The sequence below is a fragment of the Eublepharis macularius genome, chromosome 10, assembly GCF_028583425.1.
Source record: "Eublepharis macularius isolate TG4126 chromosome 10, MPM_Emac_v1.0, whole genome shotgun sequence".
NCBI classification, from domain to species: Eukaryota; Metazoa; Chordata; class Lepidosauria; order Squamata; family Eublepharidae; genus Eublepharis; species Eublepharis macularius.
This window is the reverse complement of record NC_072799.1, coordinates 17,928,286-17,944,091: the sequence shown is the minus strand read 5'-3', so window position 1 is coordinate 17,944,091 and position 15,806 is coordinate 17,928,286. Positions and strand designations below refer to the sequence as shown.

The 15,806-nt window shown below is 45.0% G+C and overlaps 1 protein-coding gene across 4 annotated transcripts in view; it reads right to left on the bottom strand.

The window, feature by feature from the left end:
- The window catches only part of ARHGAP24 (Rho GTPase activating protein 24), a 426,579-nt gene that overhangs the window by 74,503 nt on the left and 336,270 nt on the right, over positions 1 to 15,806 (bottom strand). For all 4 annotated transcript variants that reach the window (XM_054989835.1, XM_054989836.1, XM_054989840.1 and 1 more), the window contains one exon: positions 3,419 to 3,541. In XM_054989835.1, coding sequence (XP_054845810.1) covers positions 3,419 to 3,541 — 123 coding nt within the window. The remainder of the gene's footprint in view (positions 1 to 3,418; positions 3,542 to 15,806) is intronic.

Here is a 15,806-nt window from a genome sequence, read left to right as displayed (position 1 = left end):
TGACTACAGTGGTCCAAGCAATGGTCACCTCTAGGTTGGATTACTGTAACGCACTCTATGCTGGGCTTCCCATGGGCCTGATCCGGCGGTTACAGCTGGTACAGAATGCAGCAGCGCGGGTCATTGCTAGAGCACCGGTGTGGGAGCATATTACACCGGTGCTACGCCAGCTGCATTGGCTGCCAGTGGAGTACCGAATCAGGTTCAAGGTTTTGGTGTTAACCCACAAAGCCCTACGCGGACTGGGACCGACGTATCTGAGGGACCGTCTCTCACCATATGAGCCCCGGAGGACTCTCCACTCTGGTGGAAAACATCTTTTAAGTGTTCCTGGCCCTAGGGAGGCCCGCCTGGTGTCGACCAGGGCCAGGGCCTTTTCAGTCCTGGCCCCGACCTGGTGGAATGCTCTGTCTTGCGAGACAAGGGCCCGGCAAGATTTGCTTGCATTTCGCCGGGCCTGTAAAACAGAGCTATTCCACCAGGCCCGCCCCCCCATGAAGGGGGGGTTAAACCATCGCCCCTATGCGAACACAGAGGCATGTATGAACCACTATGCAGCATGAATTGTAATATTTAATGTTTTTAAATGCTTTTAAATGTATTATTTAATGTTTTAAAATGTTTTTAATGATGTTTGTATTTGTTATCCTCCCTGAGCCTGCGAAAGCGGGGAGGGCGGAATATAAATATAATAAATTAAATTAAATTAAATTAAATTAAAATTATTTAAAAAGTTTTTATCCTGTCTTGTCACCTACATAGGGTCGCCAAGGTGGTGAACCTTTGAACATTAAAAGATTTAAACAATATATTAAATGGTGTATAAAATTCAATAAAAACACATAAACACACAACACCAAAACCACGGAAGAGGGTAATTGCGGGGATGCCAAATGAAACAAAAATGTCTTCACCTGTTGGCGGAAGACACCACTACAGAAAGGCAGACGAGTCTCTCTGGGAAGGGTGTGCTGTGACAGAGATGGCCTTTCTCAGGTTGCCACCACAGATGGCAGGGGCACCAGAGGCAAGACCTCTGATGATGACTGGAGGGGATAAGTAGGTTCATATGGGAGGAGGCAGTCCTTAAGGTATGTTGGCCATGAGCTGTATATGGCTTAAAGGTCAATACCAGCACCTTGAATTGAGCCCAGAAGCAAACTGGGCACCAGTGTAGATGGAACAAGACTGAAGTGATATGGTCCCTATGACCCACTCCAGTTAGTACTCTGGCTGTAGCATTCTGCACCAACTGCACTCTCCAGGCAGTCTTCAAGGGCAGCCCTCTGTAGAGCACACTGCAGTAATCTAGTCTGGATGTTACTAAGCTGGAGTGGGTCCACCAGCCACCACAAGTGGGGAGAGAAGAGGGTGGATATATGACAATTTGGCCATTGCATCTTGCCATTGCTGGTTGCTTGCTCACTTGAGTGGTGGCATAGGTCTTTCTCTTTGATTGCCATTCTGGAAGCAGCAGCCACTGTTGTCCCCTGCAAGGGACCAATGGGTGGCCATTGCTGGTAGATGATTACAGTGCCAAAGTCCACCTTGTTGCTTGGAAGGGAGCTAGCTATTACTCTGCCCTGCCTTTGTGGCTGCTCACGAGAACTCTTGCTCATGACAAATATACAAACAGAGGGCACCAAGGGGTGGATGGGACCTGGTCAGCAGCATATGAGGGTGTGCTAGCTGCACCAAAATGAAGGCTGCAGTGGAGGAGATTCATTTTTTTTAGCAAGGGCTCCCCAGAAGACATTTGTATGAAGGTCTCCCTAACGGCAGAATCCATCCTGATCCAGTGCGTAATCTCCCTGATCCAGCCAAAATGCGTGGATCCGGTTGTTAACAGCATATGGCTCCACAAACAAGCCGTGTCACTCACTAAAATGGAAAGAAACAGCTTCCCAGAGCCGTGAGAAATACAAAAGAATCCTGACCTTCTGAAAAGAAGCAAAGTTATTAAACTTTCTGTTACAGGTCAGCGCAGCCAGAGTGAAAAGTTCTTTGGGCCTTTCCCTGGTATTTGAACAGACATCAGATTCCGAGTCGATGAGTAGAATGGATTTCAAATGTGTTTTGTGCTGCATTCAGCTGGGGTCTTCCTCCCCAGACACATCTAAGACACAGCTGCACACATATCCGAGGTAGTACTGGGCAGGCCTCCAGCTGAAACCGTGCCATGGGATAGGAGGACCACCGACCAAGGGCTGGAAATTCCTTTCCGAAGCCAAATCTCCCTGCCTTACTTAAATGGTGGGCAGGCAGTGTTTCTGTTCCCCATGGAGTTTGTGTTAACAATGATAATTTTCTTCAGCCCCCTTATGGTCTAATTGATAAGCGGAAAGAGCGATTTTCTAACCATAAACATAGTTTTCAGCTGTAACTCTGTCAGTTTCAGTTACGAAAAACAATACAAACACAGCTACTGAGCTGCCAGGCATTTATTTTTGCAGCCAAAAAACCAATATTGATGACAAGCCAGAAACTCTGCTTTCTTGTCTTTTGTATTGATTGTCTCTAGTCCAGAGGAAAGGGACTGGGAGAAATGGGAACTGGGAGAAATTCTTTCCTGGCCCCAATTGGCTCTTACCGGGAAATAAGATCATAAAATGTAAGACTAACGTAAGACTGTATGCAAATGGTGCCCAGAGCCTTGCAAATGAATTTTGTCCATTTATTTCAGTGGAGTTGCTCTCTGTGTCAAAATGAATCTGACAACTTTGAAGAGGAACCTGCTGTCAAGTTGCAACCTTGGAAATCTAGTTAGTCTTCAAGGTGCGATTGGATCCGGATCTTGCTCTTCTACAGCAAACCAACATAGCGATCCACCCGAAACAACCCACTCATAGCAACCCATCCACAGGGCATTTTAAGCAAGAGAGGATCAGAGGTGGTTTGCCATTGCCTTCCTCTGCATAGCACCCCCCAGTCTTCTTTGGTGGTCTGCCATCCAAGTACTGACCGTGGCCAACCCTGCTTAGCTCCCAAGCTCTGACAAGCCCAGTCGAAGCAGGGATATTTGGGCTGCTCTGACAATTTTACCAGTTGGGAAATGAATTTCATAACTTCCCAAGTTTATACTGTATTCTGAAAAAAGCTGCAATTTTAGACAGAAGATGCTGTGTGCACTGGCAATCCGTTATGTGCAAATTGGTGGGGAGGATAGTTTTCTCGGTGGCAGGGAAAGATATGTTTGGAAAGTCATGCTTCAAAACATACTAGGCAGGCCACCTTAACCTCTCCATTGAAGTGGTTTACGGTGCAATTCTAAACGGAGGCACACCTTTCTGAGACTGTTGAAGTCAATGATGTTCACACCTCCTTTTCATTGCTAAAAGTCTCTGCTGGGCATTTGACAAAACAAAGTAAGCTACAGATAACTCCCCTCTCTTCTCCCTCTTTTCATTAACATACTCACCTCCTCCAAAGGGAGCCCATATAACTCTGCGGATAGATTTCACCCAATCCTCCATGTCATTCTGGGTGCTGGCCATAAGAAGGTACGTCTCATGGTTGGCTGTCATCCGTTCTCTGTCTCCTCCTATAAAAGAAGAGGGACACACTTTTAAGGCACTGGCCTTCTGCTGGGGATTTGGTTTTAAAGTATAAAAGCACTAGAGAATAAATGGATCTGCTCTGGAGGTAACTTCTATAAAAAAATAGGGATGCCAACCCCCAGGTGGGGACTGGAGGTCTCCTTGAATTACAAATGTTCTCCAGGCAACAGAAATCAGTTTCCCTGGAGAAAACGGGTCCTTTGCAAGGTGGACGCTATAACATTATACTCTGCTGAGGTCCCGCCCCTCTTAAAACCAACCAGCCCCAGGCTCTACTCTCAAAACCTCCAGGAATTTCCAACCTGGAGCTGGCAACACTAGGAATATGCTTTTCCGACATGGATTGTTCTGGCGCCCTAGATAACAATTCTTCAATTCCCAGCCCAACTGCATCGAGGTTCATTTTTCTCCTGGCAGCTGGCAACTAGAGATGGGCACGAATCTAAATATGACTCCAAAAACCCCACGAACCAGGCCAGTTCGGGGTTCGCGAACCAGGATTCGTGGAAGCTCCTTTTCACGGAACTTTGACGAACTGTATACTGGTTTGTTGGGTCGTATTTACAGGGGCAGTTTAAATGGCCATTTCCCCAGGGAGATGGCCATTTAAACTGTCCCTTTAAGGGACTTGCAAGGGCAGGTCCCTTTAAACTATCAGCTGGCAGGCGGCCGGGGAGGTCCCTGCCATGCCCATCTCTACAGGCAACTCTGATGAGGCTGTACCTAGTCCTAAGCACTACTTTCCCTCCCCGATTTAATACCTTCAACTACGTACAGGGATTTCTGGGTTCTAAATGATTGTGCAGCAGGTACAAATTCAACAGACAAAGCTAATAATAGGTTAAGTTTTCTTTATACCACTATTTTATAGCTTCTGAAAAGCAAAACTGCGGAGTCCCTGATCATATTACGGTCTCCAGGGGACATGTAATAAAATGTAAATGTGTATTTAAGCGTTGCACATATTTTGCCACAGCTGCTGGTTCAAGTCAGTTTCACTCAAACTCTTTCAGCGTGTTCCCGCCCAGCTTTACTCAGCCTTTAGGGGGGCATAACACAATAGCAACCATCTGTGCAGAGATCTTTGCAGATAGCATACATAGAAAACTTGCAGGTCTAAGACTAAAAGAGTAAGCTGGAGCTCTTCTCCCTGATGTCTAGTTTTCTAGCTGAAGAGAGTTTTGCTTGTTTTATTTTATTTACTTACATTATTTATGCCCTGACGTGGATAGGCCAGGAAAGCCCAATCTCATCAGATCTCAGAAGCTAAGCAGGGTCGGCCTTGGTTAGTAATTGGATGGGAGACCTCCAACGAAAACCAGGGTTGCAGAGGCAGGCAACGGCAAACCACCTCTGTTAGTCTCTTGCCATGAAAACCCCACCAGGGGTCACCATAAGTCAGCTGTGACTTGAGAGTACTGTCCACCACCACTTTATTGATACCCTGCCTTTCTCTCCAAAGAGGACCCAAAGCCGCTTACATAATTCTTGACTCCTCCATTTTATCCCCGCAGTAACTCTGTCAGATAGGTTAGGTTGCGAGAGCATGATTGGCCCAAGGTCACCCGGAGAGCTCCCATGGTAGAGCAGGCACTTGAACCCGGTCTCCCAGAAGCTAGCCTAATAATTACATCACATTGGCTCTGTGTGTTGTTTCTTTTTGAATATGAAAGAGTGTTCTGAATTTGAAAGTGCTACAGCCCGTACCCAGGTTTATCGTATCGGTGAAAGCCTAACAAAGGTATTGTTGCTATGTAGTTAACACAATTCTAAATTTTAAAAAATCTAAGATTTCGAACATGATTATATTTAACATAGCATGCAGTGCAGTCCTATGCCATCACTGGTGTAAACACACTGCAATTAATGTAATACTTTGAAAGGAGTAAAATCTGTATAGCATCACTGAGACATTTTTAAACATTTTAAAATCACAATTGTCCTGAAAGGGAAACAGCATATGCTTAACTCTCCTACTGAAATCACCGGGAGAAGTACCACATAATTAGGCTTGCCAACATCCAGATGGGGCCTGGAAATCTCCTGAAATTACAACTGATCTCTAGACTACAGCGGTCAGTTTCCCTGGAAAACATGGCTGCTTTGAAAGGCAGACTCTATGGCATTATATCCCACTGAGGCCCCTTCCCTCCCCAAACCTTCCCCTCCCCAGGATCCACTCCCAATACTCCAGGAATTTCCCTATCCAAAGTTGGCAACCCTACATGGAATCCTAATTCTGTTTATTCAGCCCCAGAGAGCTCAACAGAGCTCACTCATAGGCAAATGTATTAATTATGTGTTAATATTTGCATTAGTGAGCAGGGACTGAAGGAACTCTAGCCACAGCTTCTCTTTTGTGATACGGGGAGAGGTTTAAACAACCTTTGGTGAGAGTTTTCTCCCAACAGCCCTGGATGGATGGGGGCGGGGGGTTCACAGAGCAGTTCTTTTGCTAGTGGAGTGCAGCTGCGGTCACGTACTCTGCCACAATCCTGCTTTAGTGTGTGCTTTTTCTGCAGCAAGGGTAGTTTTGTTTAGAGTGATGGTCCTTCATTACAGTACAAATCAAGAAGACCCTGTATTCTTTTTGAGATCAATGGCGTGTGAAGAGGATCTGAGTATAAGCCTACTGAAGTCCAAAGAGGAATTTAAAAGCTTTCCTGTCCTTACGCCGGACAAAGAGTTGGTACCTTTGCCTCTTTTATTATTTTGTGTTTTCCAAACCTTTAAGCATTTTAAGCATGTTGTAAAGAAGTCCCAATAGTTTGGAACAAAAAGGGTGTAATTGACCTCTCTTCCACTGTTTTTGGCTTGCCGGAGAGTCCAGATTCTCCCCCGCCCACCCCCCAAAGAGTTTATAACTAACTGATTCTACCTGCCTGCCATCTTTCAGATGCACTCCACTGATTCAGTAAACAGTGAGTGGAGAGGCAGTGTGCTTTTTGATCAACGCTACTTCTGACCACTCCACCCCCTCTCACCCCACCCTGCAGCGTTGTGCAACCGGTTGGCACTGCTCGGACGTGAGCAAAAATATTTTAGGAACTTCTACCCAGCAAACGGAAAAACACAGCCATCAAGACCAAGGGAGGTGCAATTCCAGAAGTGACTTGCTGCGCATGGAAGAGAAGCAGAGTGGCTTTTGGAAGCAAATTTTGCAATCTTGGAGGGCAACTTCTGGATAGAACAAGAAGAGCTTGTTGACATGAGTGGGGGCTTATTTCCTGAGTGATCAACCCCGAGCAGCTCCCGTGCATCTTTTCCCCCCAGCTGCTAAGAAGACATGGAAGAAAAATAAATTCTTAATCAAATTTATAAAAAGAAGGATTTTTTCCCTTCCGCTTAGAAAAAAACATGTTTACATTTGTGGATTCGCTAAAGGAACAGAAGCTGATTTATATTTCATTTGAGCATATTTACATATAAAGAATAAGTAGAAAACTAGTTTCCATACTGGATATCTGTAGGAGTCAAGGTTCAGAGTGTTGGGTGTCTTGCTTAGAAGCCTAAACTGATGCAAAAAGAGGCACAGGGCCAAAACAGTACACATATATCGGCATTATTGTGTAAAAGAGAGGGTTGCCATCTGCCAGGTGGGACCTGGAGATCTCCTGGAATTACAACTGATCTCCAGACTACAGAGATCAGTTCCCCTGGAGAATATGGCTGCTTTGGAGAGCTGACTCTATGGCATTATACCCCGCTGAGGTCACTCGCCTCTCCCAAATCCCCAGGCTCCACCTCAAAATCTCCAGGAATTTCCCAACCCGTAATTTGCAACCCTCAAAGACATGTTAAGAGTGCAACAGCCGAGGTCTGACCTTGTACATAGTTAGGCTTCCAACTTTTGTTGCCTGCAACAGATTCCCACGCCCTGTGCCACTTACGGTAGCAGCGACACAGACTGGCCCACCATAATTTTGCCACTTTGGAGCAATCTGTATGGAAGATACACCCCAAGGATGCAGCGCTGCTCTTCGTCTGCAGGAGAGGCTCCCTCTGTGCCTGGGCATGCAGTAATTGGCCAAGCCACTGCAAGACAACCAGAAGCTCTCTGCAGCACAATGTGTCGCAAGCTCTGCATGCACACCACACATGTGCCAGGAACAGAGTCTTAAGACACATGTGGTGGGCAAAGTGCCGCTTGTCCTCTTGAGAGGAATGGCAGCCCTGAAGTGGAATGCCTGGATGAGAGTGGTAAGGAAGAATCCCCTGGGCTGGCCTCCTCCTCCTCCCTGCTTCTTCTCACCTGCTACTCAACAGAAGACACTGCAGAGCAGAGAGGCCAGAGTTCAAGTGACCTTCAGGAGGGTCAAGCAAATGAGATTAGTAGCACTACAAGCCAGCACTGCAGGGCTTGATTGCGCCATTCATGAGTACTGGTCCACCCACAGCAAACTGGCAGCACTGCAGCAGGGATAATTCACGAGCTGGCACCAGCCATCACTGAGGCTGAAGGTACGAGTGAAATGGCCCCCAAAGCACTGGAAGAATGCCTGGGGCCTGACTCTTCTTGCTCCTCCTCCTTGTTCCTGCTTGCTCCCTTCTGGCTCTTCTTGCTCCTCACTGCTCATCAGCCTCTAGGGCAGCGGCACATGGGGAAATTTCCCTGTAAACTGAATGGACAATCTGCCTCTGTCTAAGAACTGAGGGGAAAGAGCAGGGAGGAGGACAATATACCCCTTCCTGTCTGCCTCATTTATTTGCCTGCAAAGTTAGATTGCACTCTAAGGTTTTAGAGACACTAGTTCAGTAGGATACATAACACTGAAGAAAGGAGACTCTTCTTTTGACTTGCTCTGTTACTCACTATACCATCTTAGGGACCAACTACACATTCAACGTAACCCTCTCCACCTACTCCCCAACACTTGAAAGCTTCTCTCGACTTTGGACAGCTGCATTGATGTTGGAGTAAACAATGCTGTGTACAAAAGAAGAGAAGAATATCCTGCAGGGGGCAGCAAAGGCTAGTTGGATAAGGATGTGAGGTCAGTACCTTCTTCCAGATAAGTGTCTATCCTTGTCTGTCTCCAGATTGCAACTCTCAAAGCAATAGTTGTTTCTTCTTGGAACTTTCAGCTAGCAAGGCAGCTAGTTTTTGATCTCTGTCTCTTCATTTTATTATCAAGCATGTTAGTTCCTGAATAAAACTCCTTTATCAGTTTGCATGATAATTGCTGTGTAATTCCTCTACCAACAATTGGGAGGGAAAGAAGTAGCTACTTTGGGCAGGTCAAGCAGTTGTATAATCCTCCCTGCCTGCAGTTTTCTCACTTCACATTGCCTTCTTCTAACTGCTTTCCCATTCCCTGCAGGTTTCCACAACTGAGTTTGGGAGGTAAAATCCAAGTCTGGAACATGTATTGGGGAGGGGGCAGCTTTGGGGGATAAAAGAAAAGCAGCGGATGTGGAAGGGCTGAGCTTCCATCTGCCTCTCTTCCACTCGCCGTTTTTGTGCATTGCACAGCATCAGAGTAGCCTGGGGAAGTTTCCTAACACACATTCACTTGTAATGTGTAGTTGAGTCCCTGGAACCCATGCCTCTCCAAATTACAATGCAACTGCCAACAAAACTGAAGAAACACATTGCACCAGAGATGTTTTACACACATTTAGATTCAGCACCAACAGAATGCCGGTCAAACAATAACACAAAGGTTCCTTTTGGCAATGTGTTGTGCCCTTGTTACGTAATCCACCCCCCCCCCCCAAACATCCCTTGCGCAAAATACATTCTGTCCCTTTATCTTTGTTCTGTATAGCGGCCATGCCCTTGTGCTTCCCAAGAATATTACTCTACCCAGGATTACCAGGCTGTATGATTTCAGCACAAGCTTGTGATTAATTTTTCTTGACATCACATAAGCAATAGTTGTAGCAAGAATTCATAGCTCATTTTTCAGGCCTCTTGGAGTTTTGACCCTCAAGCCAGCCCATCTGCTGAACAAGGCCTTCTAGACAAATACTGCAGCTCACCTCCTTTCCTCGCCGCCAGACATGCAATGTTGCAGTTTTTCTTTCTGTTGGATTTCTGTGTCAGAAACAGGCTTACAACTAGAACTATTGTATATATAAATGCAAGAGTACAGAAATAACATTTTTGGGGTCCAATACAATATTCCCAGTATATACATTTTGTCTCCAGGGGTAACTTTAAGGCTTCCATCTGGCACACTACCTTTTTGCCGGATCATCGGACAATGTCACACTCTGCATGCATCTGGGGCGTCTGAGTGTATATGTTTTCATAATGCCCATAATGTTCATTTCGTGTTTTCATTTGATTTTCTTTCAAATCCTGTTTTTCGCCAAACAAGTCTATTTAATCCCATTGGTTTATCTCACAGAATTGCTTTTCATATCAATGCCTAATTATTTTCCCAGCTCTCTCCTTTGAGGGTGTCTAAATCACCATGTACAATCCTCACCATCTCTTTCTCTGGTGATATTAAATTGCATAAACACTTCAAATCCCGTGCTTCAGTATGGTTTCCAGTGAACATTCACATGCAAACTGAAGTTCTGTTTCCTTTAAGACTATTGTGAAGAAATGCTCTCTGCTCAGGAATTCACCCCAATATTGCAATATTTGGGACAACACTTTGAGTCTCTGTACACAAGACATCTTATATGGGGATGCTCAAGTAACTTACTTTCTGTGTGGTCTTATATTCAAGTGTATTTTGTCTCCCTAACAGTGCATGTGTATCCACTAGAGATGGACGCAAACTGAAATATGAACTAAAGTTCGTCACGAACCGGACCAGTTCATGGTTCATGTACCAGCGGTTTGTCAGAGCCCATTTCTGACGAACCACCATGAACTTTAGGCTTGTTAGTTTGGTTCATTTTTTGGTTCATCACTGCAGACAGCCTGGCACTGATCAATCAGTTTCCTGGGCAACAGGGGATGGACTTCCTGCAGACCTTCTGCTGACCCGGAAGTGGCCTTCTGCTGACCCAGAAGTGATGAGTTGCTGACCTGGATGTGACATTTTCATGAACCAAATCAACCAGTTCAAGAACCAGGGCAGGTTCATGAAAATTCGTGGTTCATGGTTCATGAAATGCGACAAACCACAAACCGCATGGTTCGTTTCCCCCCCGGTTCGTATCCACAATGGGAGAATAAGTATTTCATCTTTCACTTGAGCATCCCTGTGTAAGATGTCTTGTATAGAGAGACTCTTTGTGAGTTCTCAAGAACTCAGCAGCAAACTCATACCTGGAAGAAAGGGGGAGGTTAGAGGAAGGAGCCATGAAGCTCTTGCTTATACTAATGGCCGTGGCCAAAGCAGGACAATGGTTTACCAACCTACACCTTGCTAGTAAGTCACCCCTAGAGGCATAAAGCTGGGATAGAACAAAAACTCTTTCTTTAGGACAGGAGGGGACAATAAGGTTATCCCCAAGCAGGGAGGGAGAAAGCAAAGATTATACGTTCCCAGGACAAGGGGAAGAAGTGCTCTTACTCTTGTATCTTGCTCTTGACTTGGGAGCACAAGACATGCAGGACTAAGCTCAAACCTAGGGATGTCATCTTGTCCACATGGCAAGGGAGAAGCACCAATCAGGAGATCTACGTTAGTGATGAACTTTAAAGTACTGCAACTTCAAGTAAAGCTAGCCTGTCCTATGTAAACATCATAGGGTATAGAGCCAGAGGAGTTAGCCGTGTTAGTCTGTAGTTGCAAAATAGTAAAAAGTCCAGTAGTTACCTTTAAGAGTAACCAACTTTATTGAGGCATAAGCTTTCGAGAACCACAGCACTCTTCATTAGGGTAAGAACTAAGTGTATGGTAGAGAAAGATGACTTTGTTTTCACCTTTTCTTTGATCTGGATTGTTTAATGTGTCATGTTAATGCTTTTGCTTTGTTTCAGCTTTATTTCAGATTTCTCATCATTTTCAGATTTCTGTAATCCAAACTCTATTGCGTTGTTTATTGGATGCCAGATTCTGGTTGCTTTGTCTCATTTGGTGTGATCTGCCTTGTCTCTCAGTGAAAAAGGCAGATGTGAAAATGCAACCTCAAAAAGCACATGCAACATGCTTTTTTACGGGAATACCAGGGGTCATTTCATAGAAAAAGAGCTGGAGGAACTCATTAGCATAACTCATTAGCATAACTCATTAGCGTATGCCATGCCTCTTGCCATCACCGCAAGTGTGTCATTAGTATAACTCATTTGCATATGTCACACACCCTGACATGACCTATTCTGGGTGTTTTGGACCCAATCCTGGCCATTCAGGGCCGAAATTGGGCCCAAAATGGCAAAAATTGGCTGAAAATGGCTGAAAGGGGGCCCAAAATAGTCAGGATCGGGCTGCTGATGAGCAGGAGAGTGATCCACCACCCGTCAGAGGCTCAATCCAGCCCGTTTCGGCCCCAATCCAGGCCGAAATGGGCCCAAAATGGCCGAGAGTCAGGTGGGCAGGGCCACCTGACATGTGACCTCTTTGGAGAACCGCCGGAACTGTGTTCCTGTGTCCCCTTGAAATGAGCCCTGACTGTGACTAACTGTGGAATCCTAAGCAGAGTTACACTCTTCTAAATCCATGAAGTCAATGGTTTTAGGAAGATGCAGTTGATTTAGGATAGCACTGTTGGATGAGGAAAACGGTGGGAAAGAAAAGATTAAAGCCGCTCTCCCTAGTTTTGCTTTTCCAGCACAACTTTTCAACCTCCATGCTTATTATTTGACTTAAAAAATATGCCTGGACCAGATCTCCCCCTTTCTCCTCTGATCTGGACATGAATAGTTTGGTAGCACAAAAAAAAAGTAGTATTTCTTAGATAATGAAAATCTAGAATTTCTTTTTAAAAAAAATCAGGAAATCTTTTTTTTATACGTTTTGATTTGTAAATGCCCTTCCTTCATGAATAGTTCTCATCTGTAATATTATGATGTTATAAGACATTATTTATATTTATGAGACTGTAATAAATAATAAAAGAAAGCTGTAATGATATTTTAAATGTTTTATTGAATTTGGATAGCTTGTAGCAGATTAGTCTAAATGATAGAAACTTTAATAAAAGAGTTAGTAAAAAAAAAAGAAGAAAAGGTCAGGTTTGCAGGAAAGACAGACTTAGAATTAACAAAATATAAAGTAGGAACAAAGAATGATCCCAAATGGTGAACCCGCGAAGCTGCTTTATAGTAGCCCTGTTCACACATGCAATCCATGTACACTGTACAATTGATTTTTCTTTAAACGTGTTGAGTAATTCTCATGTTATGTTCAACCTATGCACAGCTCAACATGTGATTTAAACCCCACATTTACCCAGGTATTGCCACCTCCCCCAATTTCATTTGTAAAGTAAATATGTGTTGGCTCTTACAAACTGATATGCATGAATAGGCAGAATGTATGTGTATTCGCCAGGGCCTTTTTTCTGGGAAAAGAGGTGGTGGAACTCAGTGGGTTGCCCTCGGAGAAAATGGTCACATGGCTAGTGACCCCGCTCCCTGATCTCCAGACAGAGGGGAGTTTAGATTGCCGCGCGGAGGTCAATTTAAACTCCCCTCTGTCTGGAGATCAGGGGGCGGGGCCACCAGCCATGTGACCATTTTCAAGAGGTTCCGGAACTCCGTTCCACTGTGTTCCTGCTGAAAAAAAGCCCTGGTATTCGCTGCGACGTGAACAGGGCTACTGAGCTGGAGCCTTGGTCTGTCAAGATCAGTGTTGTCTGCTCTGAACGGCAATAGCTCAACCATTTCTCAGGTGGATGCATCGCCCTTTTAACTGGCGACATTGTGGGTTGAACCTGGTACCTTCTGAATGCAAAGCAGATGCTCTGCCACTGAGCCACAGCCCCTCCCTGTTTTTAATAAAAACACAGAAGTCCTGCAAATATATAAAACAACAATAGACCCAACCAACACCACCGATAATGTTGCAACAAACTAGAAGAATAAGACTACAAAGTTCGCCGTGTCCAGGCATGCCACATTGCACACACTGGAATCCTGTTCCCATTTTATCCTGTGCCAAGACTTTGATCTCAGCAAGAATGTAAGGTCAGAACAATGGGGTTAGAAGCCCCGTATAGCAAAACTGATGGGCATCCAGGGAAGCAGAGCTAGTTAACTTATAAAGCAGTTAATCACCTTCCTTCCTATTGTTTGCCAAGCATTTGCTGGTTTCTCTAATATATCTGCTGGTTGCTGTTGAAAACCTTTATGCTAATTTTAGAAGTGAGGATTCTAGAATTCACAACTTAACTGAACATTCTATGATGCTGAAGGTCTTTCAACTGAAGCGTATTCTGTCTCCAACAGGATATTATTTGCATTACTCATTTACTGAAGAAGTGCAATACAGGAACATCTGGATAGTGATGTGTGATCAGGTATATCTGTTTTTAAAATATGCCTGAGAAATACCTTGTCAGTATTTTTCAAGTATATCCAGAAATCACTTATGGTATTAGGATTCACGCACATACCGGTACTGCTGTTTCTGATTAATCTGGAAAATATTTAAGAATAATTGGAGTTGGCTCTAAGGGTAGCAGTAGGGGTTTTTTTGGGGGGGGGGAGCTGTTTGCAGCTTTTTCGAGGCCAAAAAAAGGGAGTGGGGAGGGAGGTGAGGCGACTCTTACAGGCAAACGGCAGCATTTTAGGAGGAGCTCAGCTGTCTTCCCAACGCAAGGATTCTGATTCTGTTGGGCTTTGTTGGTTCTTTTGGGGAGGCTTTTGGTCAGTGGTTGCTCTTTGTGTGTTTGGCTAAGGCTTCTTTGCCCTGGAGAAAGCACTGGATTCCGCCCCCCCCCCCCCCCGGACACACACCCATAGCAAATAGTGGAGAGTAGTTGGGGGCATTTTGTTCAGGGTTCCATAGAACTGATCCTTGGCCAATCTTCTTGAAAGTTTGGGGGCCTTTAATGAACAGGCAGCCCTCACTGTGCTGCACTCCTGGCATCATTTGCTTCAGAAACACCCCCTCCACCCTCCCAGAAAGATTCCCCCATAAGGAATAATGTATTCTAGAAAAAAAGCCATCTCCCAAAACAAAACAAAAATGATATCCGAGAACACAAATAAAAGGAATATGGATACCCTGGTTAGTAATTGGATGGGAGACCTCCAAAGAAGACCAGGATTACTACACAGAGGCAGGCAATGGCAAAACACCTCTATTAGTCTCTTCCCTTGAAAACTTCAGCAGGGGTCACTGTAAGTCAGCCACGACTTGACGGTACTTTCCACCACCACCAATCCTCTAGTAGCTAAAATCTGTTTGATAATAAAGCAGTTTCCATCTTAGATATGTAACTGTGTATTTGAGTCGCCAACTTGGAAGACCATGTAATCATTCTTGAATAACATGTGTGACCTTTCAATTTAAAAAAAAACTGACTTAAAATACTATTTAGAATCTGCGTGAAACCCCTTCCCTCCTCCCAAAGTAAACAACATTGCTGATGTTTTGTTCTTGTGCAAGAAGATCCTTAAGCTTAAGGGGGTCATATGAGGGCAACTCTACACATTTCAATTGCTAAAACAGGGACATCCAATTTTTTCTCAGTCATGGGTCTTATGATCAGAAGTAGAGATGGGCATGAACAGCAATACGAACAAAAAAGAGTCACGAATAGCCTAATCTGCTGTTCAAGGACAAGCTGTTCGTGAGGCCCCATTCTAAACGAACAGGTGCTTGTTGCAAGCCTCCTTCGTTGCTGTTCAAACCAGACAGTCTGGCACCTGCAATCAATTCCCTTGGCAACATAGGCAGGGATTGTCTGAACTCCTGCTGTTGCCCTGGAAATCCCAATCTAAGCCCAATTTAGCTTGATAGGCAGGTCTTCCTTCCAAGTGTGGAGCTCGAAATTTGTTACAAGAGAACAAAGACCATGGGGGAGGTGGGGGCTCCCAGCTCTGGCTAGTCTTTGCAGACAGTGGAGAGGGAGAGACAGGTGCTGTTGGCATTTTGATAGAGAGACAGGGAGTGTGCTTTGGAGCTTGAATTTTCTTTGTGTGAGGTGGGATATGGATCTACCCCTTCAGGTTCCAGGGCTGCTGCCAGGCTCTGGGGACAAGCTATTATTTACTATTGGTACCTTTCCTGCTGCCTGCTCAGGTAGGGTTTCTGGGAGTGGTGCTGTAGGGATCTACCCCTTCAAGTTCCAGGGCTGCTGCCAGGCTCTGGGGCCAAGCTATCATTTATTATTGGTACCTTTCCTGCTGCCTGCTTAGGTAGGGTTTCTGGGAGTGGTGTGGTAGGGATCTTG